This window comes from Melospiza georgiana, chromosome 16, assembly GCF_028018845.1.
Source record: "Melospiza georgiana isolate bMelGeo1 chromosome 16, bMelGeo1.pri, whole genome shotgun sequence".
Lineage (NCBI taxonomy): Eukaryota > Metazoa > Chordata > Aves > Passeriformes > Passerellidae > Melospiza > Melospiza georgiana.
The window spans coordinates 7679420-7706069 of NC_080445.1; the positions used below are offsets into that span (position 1 = coordinate 7679420).

Sequence of the window (26650 nt, forward strand, 5' to 3'; positions counted from 1 at the left end):
AAGAAAAGGAGTGATGATTTCCTGCAACACTCAAAGGACTTGAAAGATAAAGCACCTGGGAGGCAAACAGAGAATGAGTGGAATGAAAAGGAATTGATGGAGAGCTGAAGAGGAGTCTAATCACTCAGGAAAGCAGGGGAAAGGTGCATGATGGATGTTTCCACATGATTTCTGGGTAGTCAAGGAAACAGTTTTTATCTGTCTGTTCTCTCACTGAACTTGTGTCTCACAGTTAGCAGGTTAATGGTACTTAAAGTTCTCCTGTCTCTGACTGCAGGAGTCCTGCACTTCTCCCAGCTGCAGCACAGAGCTGCCAACTCTAGCAACTCTCATTATCTGACATGCTGCTTACATTCTAGTTAGCTGCAACTCTGACTGCTCAAGCCATTCAGTGAAAAGAGATCACTAGCATCCTAAAATATCTGTTTGGAATAAAAATATTTCAGAGAAAAATGGATCCTACGCCCTCTTCCCCCCAGACAATCAACCTAAATGTCTAATGTCTAAGCTTAATATTTCTTTTATGTTAGTAAAATTTCAGACTCTCTCTCTAGAGTTCACCAACAGTTTATTCTGCCCCTTCTTATTTCACGGTGCAAAAAGCATTTCAGCTTCCACTTTCCCAGCTGTGGTAAAACAGCTGTGCAACCTCAGGTTATTGGGAAAAAAAAAATCATTGTACTGAAATTGCTTCTGGTGTAAAACACTGACCTAGAATTAGCAGAAAGCTGCTGGATCCTGGTTTGCTATGGGTTTACTGCTCCAACTCCACTCTGTCCAGGGCCACACACCCTCCCTGTGGGAGAGCCCAGAGACTGTTCTGGGCCAGCCCTGCCACCTGCAGTCTCTGTGTATCAGCACTCTCAAACTGCACTGCAAGTACTCCATGTCTTATTGAATAGCCCACCTTTGCAGTCATTTTCTGCAAAAATACTTCATAAAGGCTCAACACTCAGTGTCCCTAGAAGCAGCAGTATTTTTATAGGGTAGACACGCAATTTCTTACATTGACAGGTCATAATTGCAGGTTTTCTGCTGTTGTCTCTACAGCACATTCAGGTACAACTGGAGATACTTTTCCTCCCCTTTTTTTAGTGCTAGGAGATAACAAATTACAATCCTGCTGAGGGAAAGGTTCGCAAGACCATTTTTATCAAATGGAAATAGAAAATTAAAGTTTGGGTAAAATTTCTTTGAAAAATCATAATAAGCTTATTTGATGAAACACTAATTTTAGAAGCAATTAGAACACAACTTGGGCTTGGACTGCTGTCTTCAGGCTTATTTACTTTATTTAGAGAAGCACCTTCTCTCCATCACATGGTGTCTGAGTATCCCCTGAGCAGACTCCAAGTTTTGTTCTAGTAACAGGAGCCCTCTGGCATATTAGCAGCTGGAGCAGCTCTGCCAGTGCAGGGTTCTGTGAGCCTCTGCCAAGATGGGTCTGTCTGTGACTGGATGTGGAAGGGCCTGGCACTATCACTTCAATATTTGGAGAAAATAGCATTATTTGATGCTAATCTTCACATTGCTGCAACAGTAAGGTGGAAGAAAATGACTGATGGCTGGGATTCAGAGCAAGGATAATGATGAATAATGCAAGGAATGTAACTCAGCACTGAGTTAGAATATGGATTTGTCTTTCATGTATTAGAACTCTTACAGAAATGTCCATTTACTTTTTGGTTATAACCACACTGGGCAATGTCTTCACAAGGTATGTTCTAGGGAAGTGCATCTGCTATTTTGTGAAAGAACAAAAGACAGTTGTTTTGTTACATTTATGTAACAAAACAGCTTTGGTGTTTGTGTATGTGCTTGTGCAGTTATATATCTGAACATGTGTATACACAAAAACACCCCTATATACACAAAAGAACAAACAATTTTGTGAAACCAAGTTTAACTGCATGTTCTTCATCTTTTCCTATTTGCAAAGTATATTGAAGAAACAAAAAATTTTATGTGCATAATCTAAAGAAATAAGTTTTTTTCTTTATAATAAAAAAAATTAACAAGACAGAGTATCTCAATTTCAATCAAAATTTGGGTTTTTCATCCCAAATTGCAAAAATGCAAAGCTCCAGGCCTTTATCTGTTACTTGTCTTGGAATGCAGAGCAGTCTGTGTGCCTGGTTTCTTTCTCTTGCCCTTTATTAATGTTAATGTAACTTTACAGCTCCAGTGCCAGCCTAGGATGTCCCCTCTCCTTCCCCCAAAGACACAGCTGCCATGTGAGCTGGAGAGGGGCTGGCACACAGGACAGCATGAGGAATACCTGTCCTTTCAAACATGTATTTGTGAAAAATGTTTCAAACACCTTTCAAACACCACACTCCGCTCCTCTCTTTCCCTCCTCCATCTCTCATCTGGTAAAGTGCTTTCTGCATTACAAAAGCTTGCCTCAGTGAAGTGCTGATCACAGAGTCCTAATGTGAGCAATATTTAACTCTATCCTTCACCTCTGTTAAACTCCTAGCCAGCATAGTCAGTCAAATTACTTTTTAATTGCTCCACATATTTTCCCAACAGAAGAATATTGAAATGTTGCTGGTTGTTCAAGGTGGTTGGTTCAAGGACATATGGAGTAGTGAAAAACCAGCATCAATACAAAGAAAGTAAATATAATCCCTCATTTACTTCTGAGTCATAGAAGACCTTATTCAAACCCTCCAGCTACCACTTGACACAACAGCCTCCACTAGAAAGCTTCACACTGTGGCTTATGTAACCCATTTGCTTTTGATTGGCTTTTTCCAGATGTTACTTTATCTCAGTCTTCTCAGAATTTATCTGAAGAATTTGCTGAGGCTGCACGACAGCTTAAAAAAGAAGCACCAAGAATCCAGTTTGGCAAAATTGATGTGACACACCAATATGACTTGAGAAAAGAATTTAATATTCAAGCCTTTCCTACTGTGAAATTTTTTGTGAATGGCAGCAGGGAAGATCCCATAGACTGCAAAGGTAAACTGTCTCATGCACTGATAAGATAATGATCTGTAATGACAGGGTGTACCCATCTATTACCCTGCTGAGAAGAAAAATATAGATGCTCAGATAAAAATACACAAGGTGGGAAGCTGGTTTTGCCCATGGTGTTAAATATGCAATGGCTTCTGTACCAATACAGGAACTTGAATCTGAATTCATCTTCCAAGGGCATAACTGAGTATCTTCTCTCTATTAAGTTCACACAGTCCAATTAATTACTGGTTTTCTTCCACCAAGTACAGAATCACCCCAACAAGACAACTGACTCCCAGTTATTACAATAAACATTAATGACTTATGCCAAACAAGAACTGGGTCCCCAAACTGCTCCATTACTCTGCTGGTCCACTACAATTCCCATGGGCAGTGTGCCTACAGAAACAAGCTGGAGCAACACTTCATCTAACAAAGAACTGGGAATTCACTGGGTCCTTAACATACAGATCCACTTCCTAAGCTAAGGAAAATAATTTTGCCATTTAGCCATCAGAGGGAGCTCATATGTGGTTTAGAATAAAACATGGAATAATTTGAAGTATTTTACAGAAAGTTGTTAAGCAAAGGCAACCACAGACTTGAGCAATCCCAGAAATCCAGGTCTTATTAAACATTTTTGTTCACTTTCAGTACATACAAGAATGTTTTTCATAAAATGATGAACTTTTACAGAGGTGATAAAAATTGCTTGACTTGGCCAAGCACCTGTTGGTGTACTCTGAGCACATACAGGTGAGTCACAAGTTTAATACAACAAACAAAAAAAGGAACTCAAAGTTTGCCTCCTGAACTTGTACACAACCCAGTGCTAAGATATCTTTAACTGCTGAGCCCCCAGTGGCTCCTGCTGAAACCCGATCTCAGTATTTTTAGCAACTTGCTCCTCCTTGCTATTGGATTTCTCACCAAGTTCCCAGCACCCAGGCTTGTGCAAACAGCAGCCTCTGCACAAATGCCACCGAGAGCGTGATGTGCCACTCTGAACCTGTATTAGAGGTGCTTGAAAGCAAAACCCCCACCTTCAGCCTCTCAGTACATCTACAGCATTGACAAGAAAACCTCTCTTAAACTGGTGAACCTGGCAGGTTTTCTGGTGTGAAACAGTGAGAACAGAGAATTGTAACAAACACACACACAGTTGCCCTGCAGCAGAGCTGCTATTTCAGGCACACTTTCTAGCAAGATGCAGGAATTGGGAAACTGGCTGCTGCTCTGTGCTTTTTCCAAGGCAGACAGCACCAATCATTAGGAGCACATGTGCCACCAACAATGGCTTAAATTACATTTTGTTCACTGGTAAATGCTTATGTGCAACACTGAGTAAAACATGTTTTACACAGCAAAAAAAAAAAAGTACATGTTTGGCTTTTTAGCCCCTGAGCACTGGCAACTGGAAATGTGCACTGGCCACCCAGTGACTTCTCATACAGGACTTGGTACAAACTTCATGGCACAAAAAACCTGCAGACCTCGCTTAAATAAATTAATAAATTAAATAAATTAAACTCTTTATGGAATTTTTGAATGGTGTCCCTGGCAATGGACATAACATGAAAGCCAAATTCTAGGCTTTGTGAAATCATCAGTTACAACTGCAAGGTCAGAAATTGGCCAGTCCACAGGCTGAGTAAAGGAACTGAATAGAAAGATTAACCACACAGAAAATATGCTTAGGGGCTACAGCACTGACATAAGGGACAAGACCTTGATTCTGCCTTTGGACAGCAGAAGTGAAGCACGATGTGGCCACTAGATACTGCTCTGCACTTTGTTCTGCAGCCTGTATACTCCAGAGCAGATGACTGCCTGCTTCACTTAAAAAAAAGGAAGTATTTTAAACTAGTTGCGGTGCTGTCTGCTGCAAAATTGTGGCAGTAAAAGAGTCTGACTCAATTTTGGTCTTGTCAGACTGCTAAAATGCACAGTAGCTGGACTTGCATCTCTGATAATCCACTTGTACCATACATCTCGACTCTAACACTTAACTTTTTCTTTTTAATGTATGATTTTAATTAACCCTTACTCTGGTGCAACAAGCCTGTCTGTCATACAGAGATGAAAGGGCTAAGATTTTAATGGCCTGAGCCTCAGTTTGTTACCTCAAATTCCTCTGAAAACACGATAGCTTAAAAATGTAATTTTTAAAGAGACTCAATATTTTAAAACTTCTGAAAGCTTAGGACAATTTACCAAATAAACAGACTGACTATAATCTCAGTAAAACTGGTAGTAGTAATTTGGAAGCCAAAAGATGGAACAATCCAGAACTAAATGACAACTTTGACACTTCAGCTTTGTTTCTTATGTCTAAACTGAAGTGATGCTATGGGCCCACAGAGGAATTTTAGCACGTCTCTGTGCCTATCAGATCCCTCCTGCAGCATCAAAGGAACAATTTTGGCACCTAATGTAATTGAACAAACAGTTCAATAAAATCTGCAATTGGTTTGAAGTCATTCTGGATTAAACCTTAGGTCGATAGCACTTTATAGCTCACTGTGATTTTGGGACACATGAAATCTTGCAGGACAGGTTTCCTACCTGTCTGAATTTCCACATCTCTCCTCTCCATGTGTGATTAATCATTTAACTGGACATAAAACCATTTGCAGAGGTCTCAGAAAAAGCTGTGCTGATCCACTCTTGGTCTTCTAGAGTCACAATAGTTTAAATGGTGGCCAGAACCTGAGGCTGGACTTGGATACCTCAAACCCCCTCAGTCAGCTTGGACCTCAGTCCTAAGGAGCCCAAGTCCATTTGTATTCAGCATCCCTCTGCACCTCCACTGCCTCTGTTCTGATTGCACAGAAATTTCTGCCATTCATTTTGATTTTCATTTTAACCCTCTTTTCCTTCCACAGGAGTCAGAAAAGCCTCAGCCTTTATTACGTGGGTAAAAAGAAGAACAGGACCTAGCACTGTTTTAATCAACTCTACTGATCAGGCTGAAGCCATCATAAAAGCTGGTGATTTAGCAGTGATTGGCTTCTTTAGGGTAATTATCTGGAAAACTCAAAAGGCTGGTTCTGTTCCAGCTTTGGGATACACTGCTTGCTATCACCACCAGAGCCCACACATCCAAAAGACCAAGAACTCACCAGAAAAATGCAGACCCTCAGTTTGTCTACATTTGAAAAAATTAACAGTCTCTATCTATTTTTTCACACTTTTAGACAAGCAGAGGCAGAAATTAGGAAATCTTACACCACAGCACATTTCCTTAACCAGTACCTGGGCACAGAGACCCTGAGATCTGCTTCTGAGAGCAGGGTGCTCCAGCAGCGTCTGCACAGTCCTGGCTGGTCACAGCAGTGTTTCCTGCATCCTCAGAGAAAGGCTTTCTGCCAAACTCCCCCAAATTTTCCTGATGTGAAGAAGGCCAAATCTGCATTGATGGGAAGTCAGAAAATATTACCACTGTATATGATCCAACACATGTAGTCCTTTCTCAAGCAAATTCTACCAATTTCCAGAGCAGAATAAGGTTCTTAGGATTTGGGCTGAATGCTAGTGATCAGCAGTCAATAGAAATGCTGTCAGAGTGAGTAAAATAGAAACAGCTTTCCCCTGCTTTTTCAATGTGTCCTTGAGATCTTTAATATCTGGAAATTCAATCAAGGATTTTCTCTAACTAAAGAGACTTTTATTCTGTTATCTCTCTGCCTAGTTAAAGCACAATGTCTGGACTCATACCTGAACTGATAATATCCCAAATGTGCTGGCTACAGCAGATAGTCCAAGTTCTGTGGATATGGAAAACAGGATTCATTACCAAATTGCCCCATAGTAACAAAGCTGGTGAGCACATGGAACATAGCAGGACAAACTGTGAAGATGCTCAGTGCCCAGAATTTTGCTTTGCAGCAATCTGCTTGCAGCCTTTTAGGAAGGAAGGGAGGCAGTTTTCCAGCACTGGGGGAAATTGAGAAGCTCTTTCTATCACAGTGATGCCAAAGAGTTCCCTGAACCACCCTGATAGCAGATATTGCCTGTAGATGTGTTTGACTGGACACTGGCTTTGCTCAGGGCTGAAATGACAACAGATGAGCATGAGCTAGGGCATGTCAGAAATTTAATGGGTAAAAACCAACAAAACAGTGTCCAAGGAAATTAGGAGCCGTATTTGGGCTTCTATTACTCACAGATTGCTCACAAATATGAGTGCCAGGATGTGTTGGAAGGTCTCAGCATACAAATTACTATTCATCTAGCATGAGATAATTGATTAAATCAAATCTGGAAGTGCTGTTGCCTTTCATCCTGCTTATTTACTATTAGTTTGAGGGTGGACAGCACAGTGACTGCTTGACAGATGCAGAAGTCAAGGTCCCTGCCTTGAAGAGCACTCAGTGAAAAGCCCCAGATGTGCCAGCCAGCTCCTCTAGAGAGCAGAGAGCCCTCCTGTCACTCCTCACCTCCTGCCAGCTGTGCAGGGCAGCAGCTGCACCATCCCTCCAGGCTCTGCAGAGGGTGGCAGTGCCAGGGGAGGGCAGGGAGGACAGAGGGGACCCCTCACCATCCCTGCTGACCCAGGCCAGCCAGCACAAGCTGTGTCTCAGCACTCCTAGGACCCCACTTAGAGGTAATCCTTATCCACTTTACAATTACACTTGGCTCTTTACTTCACAAGGTTTTAGGGGCCTGCTTCACCTGGAGCTCTGACTTGTACACATCTTGGCAGGATGTAGGGTAAAGTCTTAATAAATACTCTTTCTGGGACTAGGAACTTCACAGTGACAGTGTGGAAGTTTTCTGTGAGACAGCCAGAGATGTGCCAGAGATGCCTTTTGGGATGACAGCCAGTGAGGAGGTCTGTGCCAACTACGGTGTCCAAAGGAACTCTCTCGTTGTGTTTAAGGAGGTAGGAGTACAAAAGTCTAGCAGGTAAGGTGTGGTGACAGCTGTGGGCTCTGGAAAGGCAGTTTGGGAATTTTTCAGGTTATATATAAATTTTATGCTTAAGGATCTGGATATAAAAGCTTTACTTTCCAATCTGCATTCTAATCAACATTTGCTGCCAAAGTTCAGTGAGATTTGCAGACATTCACCTCTTTCTTTGTGTGTTGCTTTTGACCAGTAAATTTCTTCCAGTCCACAACAGAAGTGGCCAACAACAAAACCAAAACTACACAGAGTAGCAGCAATATTTAGACTAGGTAGTAGTCAGACCCATGATTTCCTGAGCGAGCGCATCTCACAGATAGTGTGTACAGATGTAGGAAAGATCTTTCAGTATGTCAACATTACTGAACAAATTAAAACTGTCAGCTGTACCTTGAATTTTAGCTGTAATCTTGTTCTGCAATCTAGCTGTGACATTCATCTTACAAGCTATGGAATTTCAGTTGCTGAGGATCATAAAACTCTCACTTTTAAAGCCTGTCATTTTGTTCCTATAGTTGATAAGGCCAACAACCTCACAAACTTCACTGTTTGTCCAGGGAAAACCTGTGCATAATGAAGTGCTTGAAGATGGTAGGCAGAGCAAGCTGGGCCTGACAAGGATAATCAAAACCTTTACCTTGGATTTGGTAACTGAATATAACATTGAGGTACGTGCATTTCACTGTGTTAGCAAAAACTATGGGAGAAGGAAAGAAATGCATGCAGAAAGAGACCCAGAGAGCTACTCTGCACCTTAGGGAGTGAGAATTGTCTTTGCTCGCTTGACAAGGCCACTCTTAAACACATCTAAAAATGCCAGCAGAACCCAGCCCTTGGTCTAACCCAGGCCAAATGATGCTTCTCTCTGGCAAGATGTATTTTCCTAGAGAAGATGAAGAGTGGCTGGTGGAACAGTGAGTTCTGAGCATGCAAAAACCTCTCTCCTGTGGGGCCAACAACAAGGCTTGGGCTGCTTCTGCAGCAGAGAAGTGGGGTGGGAGGTTGGAAGGTCAGCCCCTTATCCTGGCTCCAAACACTCCACCCCAACACAGCCACAGGGAGCTCTGGGCCAGGGCAAGAAGGAAAGAAACCAGCAGAAATTGTTGCTAGTGTGGGTAGGAATGGAAAGACATGGAAATCCCTGCTTGCCTGGGGGACACCCCATTGCCTCTGATTGTAGGGTGGCATGAGGAAAGGTGGTCCTGTGCAGGGAAGGAGATCCCAGCTGCTGATGCCACCTAGAAGGGAAGGGAGTGCCCAGCCAGGTCTTGCCCCACAGCTGCAGCAGCTGGGCCTCCCTGGGTAACACCACCTTTTACTTTCAGCATCAATTCTTCTCTGTGTTTTATACAGGAAATCAGACTAAAGATCGCAGTCCCTTCAGACTGTAAAAATCTGTGAATAACTATGAGGTTTCTCCTGGAACAGAAAAAAAAAACCCTCTCAGCAGCTGCTGATTCTTCTTACTTTATCTGCTTTAAAACAATGAAACAAAATCCAATGGTTATGGAAATGACTGAGAACTGAGTTAAAAAGTAAAATTTGCAATAGCAGAGCCTAGGGATACTGATATGCTGAGCCTCTGATTCACTGTTCTGCCTACAAAGAGTGGAGCAGATGTTGAGTCTTTTGTTTCCCAGACATCTGTGAAGATTTTTGATGTCCCTGTTGAAAATCACATCCTGCTGTTCACCCCAATGAACTCGGAGACATTCAATGAGATTTACGAAAACTACCAGTCTGCTGCTGCACAATTCAGAGGAAAGGTTTGTAACTCTGAATCCAGATTTGCAAATGGGAATGCCAAAAGATCAGTGGAAAATCACTCACCGATATTACTGGTAAAAATACACTGCTGTCAGTCCATCTTCTAACGCTACCAACCATTTAAAAACAGTTTCATTAACAATTATCTGAATTTGTTAAGGACAAGCGGAAAGATAAACTTCACTTGGAAGTGATTTTTTTAAAACACAAAGACCACAAAGAGGAGCAGTAATTCCAGCTGCTCCAAATTAGCTTGTTTCAGATTTTACAAATATAATTTTCTGGGAGCATCTTCCAACCAAAGATAGTTTTAGCAAAATTCTGGTAATTTCTGGCTCCAACAGGAAATAACACAAGGATCTCAGAATATTGCCTAAAGAAAAGGCCGGAGCTACAAAAGCTGTGGAATATTGCAAGGTGCAATATGCAGTTATAGGCAGTATACACAATACACAAGTACTTTGGTTTTCCATGGTGCTACTCCTGCTCCAGGTACATGAGACACTGAAGAATAGTAATTCATCTTGTAGTAAAATATCACATATTGGTAAATCCATATGGATTACAGGTGTTTCAGCTCTTCTGTCCTGTTAAGATTTATGAAGAAGAGTAATAAGTACTTTGGGGGGTAATTTAGAAGTGTTACTGAAAGATGTGATAGCAAAGCACTGTGAAGGGACAGAGGGAAAAGCTTCAGTACTTTTGGCTGCTTTAGCATTTGTTATTAACTAGGATCAAGGTGTAATAAAATCCACAGAGCTTTTGGGTTTTGGTCTGAGACCAAAAATGATCCAACACAGTTCCTTGAATTTAAGGTTAGATCCTTCCCCACTGCCAAGCTCCACAGTCCATTTCTCCATAATGGCTAAACCAAAGCTGGAAGGCCCAACCAGGTGCATGATTCTCTCTTTATCACCAGATGCTGTTTGTTTTGGTGGATACTGATGAAGCAAGGAATGGACGGATTTTTGAGTATTTCCGCATCAGGGACATCGATGTTCCTGCTGTGAGGATCCTCAATCTCACCAGTGAGGCCAGGTACAAAATGCCTGCAGATGAGGTGACTGTGGAGAACCTGAAAGACTTCTGCCAGAGCTACCTACATGGAAAAGCAAAGGTATGTCCTTTACTAATGAGACAGCTCTCTTCTGCACCAGCTAAAACACAGCAAAAACTTGGCAGAGCACCCCCTCTTTAAATTAGAACAGTGTCCTGTTGTGATCACTGGTTTATTAATCTACTGTCACCCTAATTCATTCCTCTACCATCTACAGCTGTTGACAGAGCCTTCCTCTGTATTTAACAACTGAGGTGGACTACAAGTCCTCCAATGTAAATCTTGGATTGATCATTTATGTCCAATATTTAAACTGATGCCAGCTGTTTTATTTGAGTGGTTTAAAAAATCCCTATGCCTCTATCTTTCCAATACTATAATGGAGACATTTCCTTTCCCTTGCTGGGGAGAGATGCAAACAATCATAGCAACAGATTTTAAGGTTATAGGAAAATCCAGTAAATCAAAAAGTGATGGTTTCAGAGGGGATTAACATTTGGTATTTGTTTAAAGCAAGTTTAGCAAAGTGAATTTTCCCAGGGGGATCGTTCCCAATGGTAAATACAGCATTTGTTGCCATAATGAGGCATCATCACACTCATGTGAAAAATGCATTAAAATGCTGTGCTTATTCAGTGCTCCTCAGGGTGAGTTACAGGGAGACAAGATAAAGCAGTCTGAGAGCAGGCAGAATTTAAGAAATGTGAGTAGGTAGATCCTGTATTTAGTGTTGGAAGGCAGCAGAAGGATGGAAGCAGAGGGGATGTGGCCTCTTTCTTACCAAGATCTGCTTCCATGGGGCACATGTGCCTTTCTGTTACTGTGCCGTGGTGTTAAAGAAGAGAAATTCCCAGCTCCTGCTCTGTAAATTGTAGAAGTCATGTGGAGACCATGACTGATGGTGAAGGCAGAGATTTAAGCAGCAATGAACACTTCCTGGTGTGTTTTACATCACTTTTGAAAGCCCACAACACATAAACTGTGCAGTAGTCCAGCTTCTGAACATTGGAACAGAATTCAGGACGAGGAATACAACTGTGTTCCAAAAATCATTTTCAGACAGTCTGCTACAGAGTCTGTATTCAAGAGAGGGACAAATAGTTCTGAGCACCAACCACCCTGGGGTGTGAGATCCCAGCTCCTGCTCAAGGCAGAGAAGGTGGAACCATGGCTGACCAGGATGTAATGATAGAAAAGAGTTATCAGACAGCAACAGAGCACATTAGGTAATGTCCCATCAGACTCACATTAACTTAAGCCAGAGTACAGTTTCTCAATGTTCCCTGCACTTTCACAGCAATGTTTCTTTTTCTGCTTAGCAACATCTCCCTAGTGAAGAAATTCCGCAAGACTGGGACAAGATGCCTGTCAAAGTGCTTGTTGGGAAGAATTTCAACAGTGTCATCTTCAATAAGACCATGACTGTATTTGTTATGTTTTGTAAGTGCTGTCATTGAATTCAGATTTTAAACTGCTATAACATGATCAATTGGAAAGAAAAATTCAAAGCTCATGCTTATATACCAAACTGATCTTTGCACTTTACAGAATCTGACCTCAATGAATTTTTAGTGTTTCTGGAAAGAATTGAAGAAAAATTTGTGTCATATCTGTGGAAATGCTGTGATACCTTTGCTGACTTAGTGTTGCACTGAGTAGCACTGGATCTCTTCAGTAAATATTGGTCAAGGCCATATGAAATCTCTGTGTTGAAAGACAACAGGACACTGGAACATTGTGCTGTAGGATGGAAACGTGTTGCACAGCATGAGACAGGCTGTCTTCCAAGGGCAGAGGGAGAGTTAACTGAGATTGTCTGCTTATAATGCTCTAGGATTAAATCCCAGATAGGAATTGTGGTTTAGGAAATTGTAACTCTTTTTTTCCTCCTCTGTCTGCAAGGGATGTGGCTTCCTTACATGACTCTTTCCAGCAAGAAACCTCTGTCCTATCCTTGTACCAGCCAGCAGGGATTAGTTTGTGCCTCAGTAATTTCAGTAAAACAAACACACAACATTAACAGCAGTACAGACAACTAGCTGTACTGCTCTCAATTCCAGAAATTCCTAAAGGTAGGACATTCCTGCCACCCTCCTTGCTGGCTGCAGCTGCGTCACTCACACGAGTAATTTTTACATTTCAGTATCATGAACAAACTGAATGAGCTAAGCAAGAACTGAACCAAGTCCTCTGGAAATGAAAGGCAGGGAATGTACTGTATTCAGTCAAGTGCTCCTGAAATTTTAATTCTGTGGGAACCAAGTGTGAGCACTGTTATCCTGACTGAGCGACTGCAACTGTGTTGTGAGCTTTTTAAAGGGACACTGGGTTCTCAGCAGTTTGCTTTTCTGGTGACCTGCATCAGTGCAGTGCTGAGTCAAAACAGCACCATGACTCAAACTCCTCTTCCTAGAGCCAACATAGTGTAGTTTATTTATTAGCATAGCACAGTTCATTTTACTATGCAGGAGTATTTTGTAGTTCTGACAAGTATTTCAACACGGGAATGATGCAAGGCTTCAGGTGAGTTGCACTGGTTATGTGGCACACCCCTCTAGCAAAGTCCAAGTTCTATGTTTGTTACAGTCATAAGAGGCTACAGAGAGCTAAAGCAGCACTGCTATCAGAAATGTGCTAGTGAATAACTAGTTATCACCACATGGAAACGTGAAATTCATGAAGGGCAAATGGTTTCAAGCAGATATTTGCCACAAACCCTGCTAACCTGAAGGGCGAGATAGGTCCCAGTGATTGCACCACCACATGCACTTCTGTGTCCTTATACTTTTATTCTTAAATTTGCAGATGCCCCTTGGTCCCATGAGTGCAGAAAACTCCTGCCAGTCTGGGATAAGCTGGGAGAGCAATATGAAAGCCACAAAGACATAATGATTGCAAAGATTGATGTCACAGCAAACGACATCCTGGCCGTGGCTCTGGACCGCTACCCGTTCTTCACGCTCTTCCCTGCTGGGGCCCATCACCAGGTGAGAGGCTCTGGGGCAGACTGGGGAGGCTCAGCAAGCAGGGGGCTTGTGCACAGGTGTCACAGGGAGAAAGGAGTCCTGTCACTAGGAAAGATTTGGTCATTTCTGCTCAGCACTGGCTTCTGAGTAGGCATTGCTGCCAAGAACCAGAATTAGAGATGAAACCCTTCTACTGTCTCATCCTATATATGAGGAAACCTTTCTATTATCTCATCCTATATATGAGGGAAAGAAACCTTTCTATTGCCTCATCCTATATATGAGAGAAACCCTTCTATTTTCTCAACCTATATATGGGGAAACCCTTCTATTGTCTCATGTCAGGTATCATTTACTCCCTTGCACTACAAGTCCTCAGGGCCCCACATCCTGCTGTTTAACCATCTCCAATCAGCCTGTTGGGTTCCGGCAACACTCTCAGCTTGGAGTGAATTTACAGACACCTCCCAATGACTGCAGTGCCTTTTTACTTCAAACCACAACAAGAGAAGTTCTTTCAAAGAAGTGCTTGTGACAGTTATTTCCAGAGCATGTATGATAAATGTCTCTAAAATGTTGCTACTGCTCCTGTTATTTTCCTCCACATTTTCACAAAACCCAAATCAAAACCTTTCTTCTATACATTTAAGCCAGTAATTTTACTTCGTTCTGGTATCCCAGCCTCCACTGGTAATAAATATTTGTTGTCAAGACCAATGATTTTTGCAGTATGCTACCTAATCAATCAGCTGTGTTACACAATAATTAGAAAATGCTGCTGAAAGTGGAGGCAAAAAAAGTATTAAATAGCTACATTCTCCATCTATGTAGATTATCTAATTAAAAAGAAAATATTGCTGAAGTAAAAAAAAAGATACCACTATAATTAAGGCATTACTAAGCTTTTCATTTTTCTTCTTAGTAGTAAACTTAAATTAAATTCTAAGACATTTACCCATGTCCTCATTTAATCTCTGAGAGATATTCCTCTCAGATGTGCATGCACAACTTCCGATGAATTGAACTGCAGTCCTGCACACTCACACAATGTTTAGTCTTCTAGCAGAAAAGCAGAAACTCTTTAAATGCTCAAAATAAATGTCATTTTGCAAAAAAACCAAATACAAAAACAAAAAAGTAAACTGGTTTACTTTCATTAACTTTCATTAACTATTAAGGGATTGTGTCATAATTAAAAATACTCTGGAATTAAAGGGTATTTGAAATGTCAAGTTCTTCCTTGTGCACCTTGTTTTTGCACTACTTCCCTCAAGTGCAGAGATTTCATCTTGTGCTTGGCTAGCAGTGCAGGTTCCTGCAGCTGTCTGTTTCTCTGGGTTAAGTGAGAAAAATAACTTTTACATACTCCCATGCTCAGATTACTGCAATGAAAAGTGTTAACACTTATCCCCAGTAAGTACTGCAGGAATCAGCTGCTTCTCTGGCTTTACAGATCTTCAGGCTCTGAGAAACTGCTGTTCCAACCATCATCAAAGTTGATAAAATCAAGACTCAGCTGAGAATGTTAATTGCCTCTGGAGAAATAAAACAATCTTTCTCAAGAAACTTAAACTTACAAACATTAAAACCATTAAAAAGTAGTTTCAAAACTGCCACACTTTATATTAAAATTGAATGGAAATACCAAAATTTTAGTTTATAAAAAATGTACCATTTTAGTGAACTCACCAGTGTGGAGGCTTTTTCATTACAGTCCTTTGAACTCAAATCAGGTGTAAGAGTGGCCACTGTAAAGTAACACAACATTATTGGCCTCAGTGGGAGTGAACTTAACCCAGCTGAGAATTGGTCTCCACCTCTTTCTAAATACACTCAGATAACAGCAGACAATTCCCAGTGTCACTTACATGAACTTCTACAACTTTTTTCTAAAAAACTTGTGCAAAAACCCTTTGATACTTCCAGAGAGCAAAGGTTTTTTTGGTAGGAATCTTTAAAATACAATATGGTGCCTCGACACACTGAAACTACTTCTTTTATTAAACTTTCTCAGAAGAAAATCCTCAGGAAATCCTCAATTTAAGGTGCAGTATAAGAAAATTAATGTCGCTGCTGATCTTCATCCTCTTCTTTCAAGCTGTGCAATAGTGCATTTCAAAACTATTCCAGAATTTGAATTTCCTTCAAAATCTTTGAACAGTTTTGAATAGCATGGCTGGACACTTAAAAGACTCTGCTCTTCAGAATATCTTGCCAATGTTTATTGTTAAGCACAAAAAAACCCCACTGATGTCAGTACCTGGCAGGATCCCAAACTAATACCAGAAAATAATGGTTGATTAGTATAAAAATCCTTTTCTTCTAAGGAATATACACAGTCTTCTTTACACTCAGTTTTCATATAATGTTGGAACCTGCTGTGCCTCTGTCCTTGCTTTCTTAACTGAGCACAAAATTCTAGAGTTTGGTCAGTCTAAAGAACCCAAATCCTCCACCCCATTTTGCCATTATTTCCAGAATTTTGTGTAGAGTTACATACTTTGATTCTTTTTCAGGAAGTGGCCTATACTGGGGAATACACACTGGAGGCATTCTCTGAATTCTTAGAAGAACAAAGAAAGAAGAAAGCAGAAGCAGGAGAGGAGGTAGGAATTTGACCCAGACCTGATCTGCTGCAAGCCAGGCAGGTTCCCAGCTATGAGACATCCCTGAGCTGGCTGCAGCCCATCACCCTCCGTGTCCCCTGTTTGTGCCAATTGAATCATGGTTGGTGCCATCCCAGCCCATCACCCTGCTGGTCCCCTGTTTGTGCCAACTGAATCATGGTTGGTGCCATCCCAGCCCATCACCCTGCTGGTCCCTGTTTGTGCCAACTGAATCATGGTTGGTGCCATCCCAGCCCATCACCCTGCTGGTCCCTGTTTGTGCCGATGCTGGGGTGCTTCTGACCAGTTCATGGCTGGTTCCATCCCCACAGCAGGTGCAGGCATGTACCACACAGCCTGGCAGGCACACACCCACTCACATCCCTGTTGCTGTCACACAAAGCCTCATCCCCAGTGCTGGTGTCATCCCTGAGTCACACAGCAGCCCTGGCAGCCAGCACAAAGGAGCCTGCACCCTGGCAGGTGTGCAGCAACACCTGCTCACCATTTTAGCTGGAAAAAACAAAGCCACAGCTTTGTGTCAGAGTCAGAGCTGTTCAAATCCCCATTGCTCACCTCATTCTGCTACATTCAGTGCAGCTTCTCTTCCTCCTAAAACAAGGACACAGCTGAGAGCACAGGATGTCCCTTCTCTGGGCAGTCTGGTTGTGACTGTTGCCAGTTCCTTGACCCTTTTTTCTGCACTGTAAATCAGAGCTGTCCCACAGCTGCCTGTTATTTAATCACAGCCCCTTCACTGCAAAAAGACATGTGGTAAGTGAGCAGTGAGACTGAGCTCCACACAGAACTACAGGGAACAGAACAAATCCTGATGTGTAAATGGAGACACTGTCCACCCAGTGTAAGAATCCTGGGCCCTTTCTGCCCAGCATGAAGTGGGACCACAGGCTAGCAATTGTTATTAACACTCTTTTCAGCTGGTAGGAAAACTGGCTGTGGGTGGAGAAACAGTTTTAAGTTTGCAGACTGACTTCCAGCAGAGGCTTTGATTTTTCTCCTGCATTCAGTGCTTCAATATAATTATGTAGTTACTGCTGGAGAGAGATGACTGAACTAGTTCTGGGACACAGAAGGCTGCAGAGCAGGACCAGACACCCAACCACTGCAAAATTCTGCTTTCCAATACCCAAAGCCTACACCTGATGTCTGCCTCTTGCATGTTCCTTAGTGCTGTGTTTCAAGCAGATCTGTTGAGTTCTACACAGGCTTTTACATGCAATATTTGAGCTCTGTATATTCTGCTATCACTCCTCCATGCTTCATTTCCCATAAGAGAATAAATATAAAAAGTCAGCTTAGAAAATACCACTCAAAACCATGCTCTGTGTAGCAAAAGGGATAAGTTATTGGTATTTTCTCATTTGTTCACTTTTTCCACCCTTTCCTGACACCCACCACATTTTCCCAGAAGACTGCAATATTAGACCATTTGCAGTACAGTGCTTGATATGAACTTCCCTCTTTAGGTAATTCCTCATCCTCACCTCAGGGCTTTGACAAACACACAACATAAATAGGGGAGTTTCTTTTGAGATTGCCAAAGAAAGACAGTCTTGTGCCCATCAGCACACATGGTATTCTAAGTTCATATTAAATCTTCACACAAAGCTCCATCTAAGCTTTGCCATAAACCACTGAAAAGATTTGAAAACAAAGTGCATTTTAGCAACAGCTGTACTATTTCTGACCTCATTAACAAGACCTCAAGTTCCTTGGTTGGAAAAGATGAAAATCTGCATTTCAACTAATCTTAAATTTTAAATTTTTTTTATTAAGAATTACTAGAGTCTTTGTGAAAATTTATAATAAGCAATTTTCCTCTTGCATTTCCTTTTTTTAAAAGGATCCTTCGGGAGCAATCAAAGAGGATTTCAGCCAAAAGGAAACTGTAATAACAGAGAAAGAACTTTAATAGTTCAGAGAAAGAGAAACATTCTCAGGATTGTGGGGAATCCTTCCTGGAAGGAGCTCAATGGAAGAATGACTCATCTCAAGTGAATACAGAGCTGAATAAAAAAATAAAAAGTAAAGAATTTAGTTTCCATGGCTTGTTATGTGTGACTTCTCTTCTGAATCCAATTCAACTCCTAGTTTTACTGGGATCAGTTCTCAGGGGTTCTTAAAATACTGTCAATTTTTCTTAAACAGTGGCTTTATTATTAAGAAAACTACTCTTCAGAAAGGTGTGTATGCCATGGCAAACAGACCAAGACATAAACCCACACTATTTTGCAGAACAAGATCTGCAGCAAGATTTCAGCTGATTGCTCTCCAAAACAGCCCTCTTGTTTTCAAAGGGGATTAACTGCTCCCAAAAAGAAGGGTCTAACACTGCAAAAAGCATACCTAGAGTGATCTCCAGAAAATGTCACTGAAGCTAGGGGTTGAGCCCAAAGGGGCAGCAAGGAACAGTTCATTATTTTTTTATTATCAAGTAGTAAAAAATGCAGAAATAGAGACAAAATTTAATTCCAGTTAGAAAAATACCATGGCTAACACACAAAGTCACAAATATGACTCACATTCTAGTTATGTGAGGTCCCTTAACCACATGTTAAAAAAGTGATACAGGTGAAACTGCTGGACAATAGTAATTTCTTCCTGCAAGGACCAGATAAAGCAGAAATTATTCTGAAAATTTGAAACCTTTTCTTACCCAATTAGGGAAGGAAGAACACATCAGAATTTCATTTCAGAAACAGGTGTTCAAAATCTCTGTTTCAAAATTGTTAATGCTAATAATCACTTTCTTATGTAAGCAGGGGGAAAATGGGGAAAACTTAGAAAAGGAAGGAACATCCATTTGAATGGAAGAAGGCTCCATCACTGCAGTGAAGAATACAGCGCTGAGAGGAAGCATGGAGAGCTCCTGACCCTCACCTGTCACACCAGACAGCAAGAGAGGGAAAGTTGTAAAGTGCTGGACCTCTTACATTTTATGGTGGTTTGCTAAAAAGTGCAGGTTGTGACAGGTGGCTTGTTTGCTATCCAAATGTAATTAAATAAGCACATTTTGAGATTTAAGGTGAATTATTAACTTCTTTACTCCACAGTTCTTGCAAATAAATAGGGCTCCACATGCAGCACACCTCAGGAGGCTGTCAGCTGGTCTCCACTGATGAGGAGGTAACAAGGAGACACACAAAGGAAAACAGTTTATGCTGATTCCCCATGGGCACAGTTTAATCTCTGCTGGGATTAATGTTCACTGGGACTGCAATTAAATTCACTTAAGTGGTGGAAGAGGATTCTTGTGGAAGTACATTCAGGGCTAGACCACCATTCCTATACATGGTCCACCTGGGTTTTGACCTGGTTCGGTGAGAAGTTTATTGACACTGTCTGGAATGAGTGAAGACCAGATTGACACCAGCAAGGGGGGCTATTTGCAGATGTGAATGAGATGGGGCTGCTGCTGAAAGCGCCCCGAGCTGTTTATTTTTCAGCATCAGTCTCATTACATGATTATGACAATGGGAAGATGCCAGCAGCTCACATTCCAGGCAGCAGGCCAAAAAACTTAATGTTACAATTTACTTTATAAGCTTCTTGACCAATCACACAAAGCAAAAGCACATTGACAGCAGTTCTATCCAACCACTATAAGCACAGATACCTTTGGTTAAACAATGCTTGCTTATTTTGAATACAATACCTGCTTGTAAGCCTTAAAACACAATGCACAGAGCTCCATTATTAAGCTTTAACCTTCCTAATATCTTGCTAGATAAACTTTCTGCAGCTTAGAGAGCTATTCTAGACAAGTGTTAATACACAAACCATTGTTCTATTTGTCCTTGCTTTTCTACAGTTTAAATACTTTTTCTGCTGACCTATCTCATGGCTTCTGCTTAGCTCTAATCACAGTTCTGCTGTATCCAAGGCCTGCATCTTGCAGCTTTCCCAAAGCCCTCTAATTTGGTGGATTCCCACACAGATGGGCTCCACACACTCAGGTTTTCTGCCAGAAACATCACCTACATGGGGAGAAGGAGCTGAAAGCTTCACAGGAAAACTGCAGCTTAAAAGTCAGCTCTGTAGAGCTGAGAGATGGGAGCCACAGCCGAGTTATTGCCATCTGAAGAAAAATTCTTCTTCGAAGATGACAAGTAAAGTTTAATTCTCATGTTTCTAATACAGAGTAAAATTTTTATATAACTGCAATACAGCAGAAACCAAACCATACTGTCACTTAGTGGCAAAGACGGGATGGTTTAAAGAGTTCAAGCTGAGTTTGCTGTGGGTGGAAGCTCCAGCTGGACAGTTGGGTTGCAGCTGGCAGTGAGAGTTTCTCAGCACCCTTGTTAAGAGGACTTCATTTACAAATACCACAGAAACAATTATTTGACCACTGAGGTGTACCAAAACTGCCTCTCTGATACCCACTGAAGTCAGTTCTCCTCTGGATATCAAACACAAGTTCTCTGGGACACTCCCAGTGGGACCTTGGGCAAAGTAAACCTGACCACTGCTGGATATTGGGTTTAATTTGACTTTCATTTAACATTGGGCATTCATCAACACACAGAAGCCTTCATTTGATATCCTGGGAGATCAGATTAGGAAGAGAATGAGATGAACTGAATCCCAAAGAGAGGGAAGTGTCAGTGTGCTTTCCCTTTGCTGCTTGCAACATGATGAAATCTGAATGGCAAGCAGAGCCACCAGTATATTTTGAACAACTATTAAACACAGAAGCTATAATCTTTTAATTAGTTTCCCTCCAGAAAAATGGAGCAAGCAACGTTCAGCACCAGTCTGTATCTGGCAGATGGGTTTACCATTCAAGATAAAGAAAAAAAATTAATTTTCACTGTGTCTACCCACTGTATACAAGGCTCAATCCTGAAACTGCTATCTATCCTATTATGAGGTGCAAGATTACATTTTAATGAAAACATGTGACATCTCAGCAAATGATGTTCTCATTTTTGTTCCAGCCACTCTCAGATGTGGTGTCGAGACAAGGGGCTGAGTGCAGACTCACATGCCATGAACTGACACATGACAAGAGTTGCAATTCTACTTTATAAAAGTTGCTGAAAGCCTGCCTGAGTCACATCTCTTCATTGGTCAAAATTCTGCTTTTCTGACTGTGTTCCTCCAAGTCTTGACCAGGGCAGGAGGAGCCCATGGTGCCCAACAAGTGCCCTGGCATATTACCTTGCTCTCCCTCTGACTCAAGTCAGCTACAGAATGTATCCCTGGAACAAAAATTTGGAAGTGTCACAAGGAGAATTGAACCCTAAGTGTGTGAAATGCAATTGCTTCCTCAAGCTTTGCTAAGTCAAACATTAGTTCTTTTATTTTAGTCTAAACATGAAGAGAATCTGTTTAATTTTAAAGAGTACATCATTATAACCGTGCTTAGACATTCTAAATATTACTTAAAACCATTAAAAATTTTAAAAAATCAATATTTATTAGCCAAACTTGTTTCTGTAAATGAATACCAACATTTTGAATGCCCCACTCACATGAATAATCTCCTCCTGGCCATAAATAAGCCCTATCAATTAAGACAGAGAGGACTAAGTAAAGAGATATGAATGCATACCAGCAATGGAGCTGCTTTAATCTGCATTGGTTATAAATATGGAGCAGCAGAAGCAACACTCTCAGCCACGAATCTTAATTATAAAAAGCATCACAAAGTTTAATACAAAAAAAGGATAAACTTGAACCATCCTGAAGAAATGCTGACTTGTGGTTTTTTATTCAGTGATAGCCTATTCTGCTTAAAATACGAGCTTTGAGCACCTTGCAGATAGAAATTCATCTCATTAAGTTCTATTCTTAAATCCTGGAGAAGAAAAATGTTGTTCAGAATTGACAATCATTCATAGGTGCTCAGATGAACAGAAAAAAAAATCAGTCTTAATGAGAACTATAATAATTCTTTTCCTCTTTACAACAGATTAATCCTAGCTTAATTTCCCTGGAATTACTTTCAGATGGCATTAGCATAACAACAATACATTAAAAGGGATTAATACAAATAAAAAACAAATGCAACGACTGTTCAAAACAAAAATAATCCCCTTGATGGGTGGCAGTGGCATAATTGGTATAAATCACAATGTCTGGAGGTCAGAAACTCCTGTTGGTAGAAATAGATGCATGCTGTATGCCTGAAGGCTGATGGGATGATTGGGGAGAGGGGTCTAAAGCCAGTATTTCAGGCATTTCATTCAGAGAATTGTATTGTCAAACTCATGAGGAAGTTTGACACTCCTGTGTTTCCTTTATCTCACACTCCTGACAGCAAAGAGAGGAGAGTTTGCTCCAAGGCCACAAAGATTTAATGCAGATATATTAACAAAAAGGAACAATCACACATTTATAAAAATGTTCCTTGTGTTAACTCAGGTGGAGTTTGGCCAGTAGAAATTACCCAGCTCAGATATTTGAAAGCCATGCTTGGTATAACCAGCTGTGACAGCAGCAAGGAGCGTGTGCTCATTTGCACCTTTGCTCTGGGAAAAGCTTTAAACCCATTTGGGCTCGTGGCCACGCTGTTGTGGCTGTGCATCAGGAGCACCACACCAGCTGTCAGTCATTCCACACCAGCTGTCAGTCATTCACCCAAGCTGTCAGTCATTCACCCAAGCTTGTGTCCAGCTCTGAGGGTTTCCAGGGCCACCTCACTGCTCACGTTTTGTGCTTGAGTCACCACATCTGAGAGAGGACACAGCTGAGGGGCCAAGCCAAACTCAGCTCTGCCATTGGCTTTGGAGCAGGCAGCTCCAAAAACTTCAAAACTGTTCCTGCTGCAGCAGCAGGGTCACACATTGCCCAATGTGCCCTCAGCTTGCAGCTTCTGACAATCACCTTGGAAGTATTTGCTTTCTGTGAAACATTGACAGAGCTAAAGCTGTGCCAGCACTGCTGCCCACTCCTCTGGCTGCTGAACAAACATCAGTGGCTGCTGCCTTTCCCCGGAGCCTGCCTGCTGCTCCACACCAGCCCCTGGTGGGGAATTTACTGCACAGGGACCTCACTGTTCACACACTACATCACCACTTCAACACCACACAGTGAACACAAACAGCTTAAGAATCATTTTCTCCTCCTCCCCAGGAAGAAACAACATGCTGTATTGCATTTGAGCTGTCCTGGGCAAATGCATGTTACCAATAACTGGAAGCAGTGAATAATAAATATTAATAAAGCATTTAATTGGAATCCTGTTGAAAAGCACTTTCTCCAGCACAGCTGGCAAGAGCCCCCTTGAACAAATGCTGCCTTCTTGCCAAGTACAACACAGGTAAGTCACAACCAGTCACCAGAGGCTAAGGACACATGTGAACATCATGGCTGAGCTTTTCAAAGCCTGTATTTTATAGACTGAAGTAATCTGGGAATTCTGCCTAAATTTTCCTCCTCTGGCCTTGTCATTTTTGAGAAGATGCTGGTTATTTCTTAGCACCCCCAACACATGCTAACACAGTCCTGTGCTAAACCAGCGCCCTGGGATAGCATTCCCTCCAGCCTCTGTGTGCCAGGGCACAGCACCAATGTTTGCTAGGAAAACAGTTCTTTTAGACCAGTAACAGATGAAAGTCCATAAAAACTATTAACTATCATTTCCTTTCACTTAGTTTGACACTGGTGGGTCTCTGCCTGCCTTGCCTCACCCTCCTTGCCTCCAAAGCACTGCTATTTGCTGAGTCAGGAAGAAACTCCATGCTCTTCCACACACCCTGATCCTTTTCCTAAACAGCTCTTGGCCAAAGTCTTGTAACTTCAACAGACCAAAGTATTTGCCCAGAAATCACATTTGCTTGGAAGAGTCTGAGCTCATGGCAAAAATCTATACTTCTGTTTTATCCTGGCTGCACACATGAGGTGCCTCTGGGAATAGCTGGATTTTAGGGTGGCAATTACAGACTTTGTAAGAGCCAAGTGTGGGGTGTGACAGCTTTCTAACTGGCATTAAATATGTAGCAAACCCTAAACTATTTCTGTTCTAGTCCTTGATAATTTCCAGGTAATCCTTTATTAAGACTCTGAAAGAAGAGAGTGGACACTTATTAATGTTCACTTAATTGACTATCTTTGCTGTAGTTTTGTCTGTGTATTTTTCTACTTGAAACCCTTTGACTATGACACTGCATGGCATAAGAATTCTTTGGACAGTTTCCTCAAAGAACACACTGGTGTGGAAATTTGAAGGATGTGCTCCCCCAGCAACCAGAGGACTTCATACAAGACAAGGAAGATGCTCTTCTACGGAACACTCATTGGTGAAAGCAAACCATAATTTGCAATACACGAAAAGAACATGCCTTGTGATAAATGAATCTCTTCATTTTGAAATTTTGCAGCCTGAAATCTTCTCTTCCAATCAAGAGCCACTGGGTTTCTTTGAACTGAATTATCATTTATATTGAGAACATGCAAAATACTTCCCCCAATATGTTTATTCTTCTGTAGCCTTCTTCCTACTAATTTATCCAAGCCTAGTAGGACAGCATATTTAAGTTATATGGTCAGGATGTGAAATGAGTCCCTGTGGCTCAGGACGAGCCCCCTGAGCGGTGACCGCAGGAGCTCCGGGCCGTGACCGAGCGCCGGGCTCGGGGCTCAGAGCAGCCGCCGCCGCGGCCTTGCGGCCGGGCCCGCATTCCCGCACCATCCCACGGCTCCACCGCCACCTGCCGGGATGTGCGGGCATCCCAGCCCGGCTCGGGACCCTGGGACACGGCCTGGCCCGGGAACGGCACCGGCAGCGCCGAAGGACCGGGAGTCTGGCAGGGAAAACAGCGCCCGGGGCACGGCCCGGCAGCCCGAGGGGCACGGGCACAGCCCGGCGCCTCAGGGCGGACAATGAATGGATCTGCCAGATCTTTATACTGGATCCACTGGATTCTATGAACTGGAACTACTGGATTCCTTGTACAGGATCCACCGGATCCTTTGCACTGGATCTGCTGGATCCTTTGTACTGGAGCTACCTGCTCCCTGGGAGCCTGGTCCAGTGCCCAACCACCCTGACTTGCACCATGGCTCTTCCTAACGCACGTCACTTTCTGGTCACCTCAGCTCCTGCACCAAGGCTGTGGAACTGCAGAGGATTCTCCTCCCGAACCAGTTGCAAAAAGAAATTTAAAGTATGGAAAAGTTTCTTCACCGTCTTGAATTTTGTGAGATCTGCATTTTGAACTTAAAGTTTTTAAGCATTAACTTCAAAATGCCCGAAAATACAGTCAAATGAAAATTGACATGACCTCCTTACTTTAAGAGAGTCAGAATTCTCATCTGGCCCCACTGAGCTTTAGGAGGCCCTGGGACAGGTTTAGCTTAAAAGATAGATAAGTAGGTGCAAAAAGCTGAGGTCCAGTTTGTGCCAGAGTTTCATTTTTCTCTATGTGTGGGAAACTTCTCTAGACTTTTGAAGTTTTCAGGAGCAGCAGGAGTCTTGCTGTTGCTCCTTTTTCTCCTTATTGATTTGTTGATTTTCATTTCCTGTTGTAGAATTTGATGACAGCAGCAACAGGATCAGACAGGAGCTCATCAACTCATGGAGCTAAGCCGATGGATACACATTGGGGGTCAAAGAATTGTTTAAACTTAATTTGATTGATATTGTCCTAATTCTAATTTTTATTTGTTCATGAGCATGACTGACCACTAAACACACTTAATTAAAAGTTGACCAAGTTGCTGTGTTGGATCAACCCTTCCAGTTTGTCTGACTACAGTTTTGATTAAACAAAGCAGTTTTTTCTGCTTTTCCCTCTCTCTGAGGAGGCAAGAGGGGAAAAGGATATGTTACAGCTTTACACTTGCTCCCTGTCATGGAAATGAGGGAGGCAGAGTTTGTGTTTCCCTGCACAAACCAGCTTTTTTTGTACACAAACACCACTAATTACCTTCTCTTCATGTCTGAATATCAGAAAAATCATCTATATTTAGCAGACTCAATATAACATTAGGAGTAGGATGAGGCTTTGGAGCAAAACACAATGATCATCTCATTCAAGGGAACTCAGCATTTCTCAAAGCTTAATGCTATCAATCCATTGCTTATAGAGAGAAGAGAATGAATTTGATTAAATTCTTTGCTATCCTTTCAGTCTCGTGGGTTCTCAGTGGGAATCTTTTAGAGGACAACACGAAATACGTATGCTTTGTGCATGTTGTTCCTTCTGTGGATCACACTTCTCTACACACACTACACCAGGCTCAAGCAGATAACAAGTGACAGACACAATCTCTTATCTTCATCATGTTGTATCCCATGTTCTTCTAGTGCCACAATAAATACAGAAGGAAAGGCAGGGTGAGAAAGGTGAGGAATATTTGTGGAATGAGGAGATGCCATGGGCCTGATGAGAGATCAAGCCAATTACTAA

General features: G+C 41.9%; 1 protein-coding gene across 1 annotated transcript; it reads left to right on the forward strand.

Moving 5' to 3' along the window:
• The first annotated feature begins 1704 nt into the window (after positions 1 to 1704).
• On the forward strand, positions 1705 to 25169 carry PDILT (protein disulfide isomerase like, testis expressed). The gene is made up of 11 exons (XM_058035817.1): positions 1705 to 1717; positions 2761 to 2967; positions 5853 to 5986; positions 7715 to 7852; positions 8391 to 8543; positions 9516 to 9641; positions 10562 to 10759; positions 12019 to 12139; positions 13505 to 13686; positions 16182 to 16271; positions 24843 to 25169. Exons 1-11 carry the CDS (start codon positions 1705 to 1707, stop codon positions 25167 to 25169), a joined length of 1689 nt encoding a protein of 562 aa, XP_057891800.1.
• Positions 25170 to 26650: the final 1481 nt, after the last annotated feature.

Bases quoted from the DNA above. Each gene is read 5' to 3' on its own strand.
- PDILT (XM_058035817.1), top strand. The intron at 2,968-5,852 runs GTAAACTGTCTC...TTCCTTCCACAG, and splicing joins AGATCCCATAGACTGCAAAG to GAGTCAGAAAAGCCTCAGCC. The intron at 9,642-10,561 runs GTTTGTAACTCT...CTTTATCACCAG, and splicing joins CTGCACAATTCAGAGGAAAG to ATGCTGTTTGTTTTGGTGGA.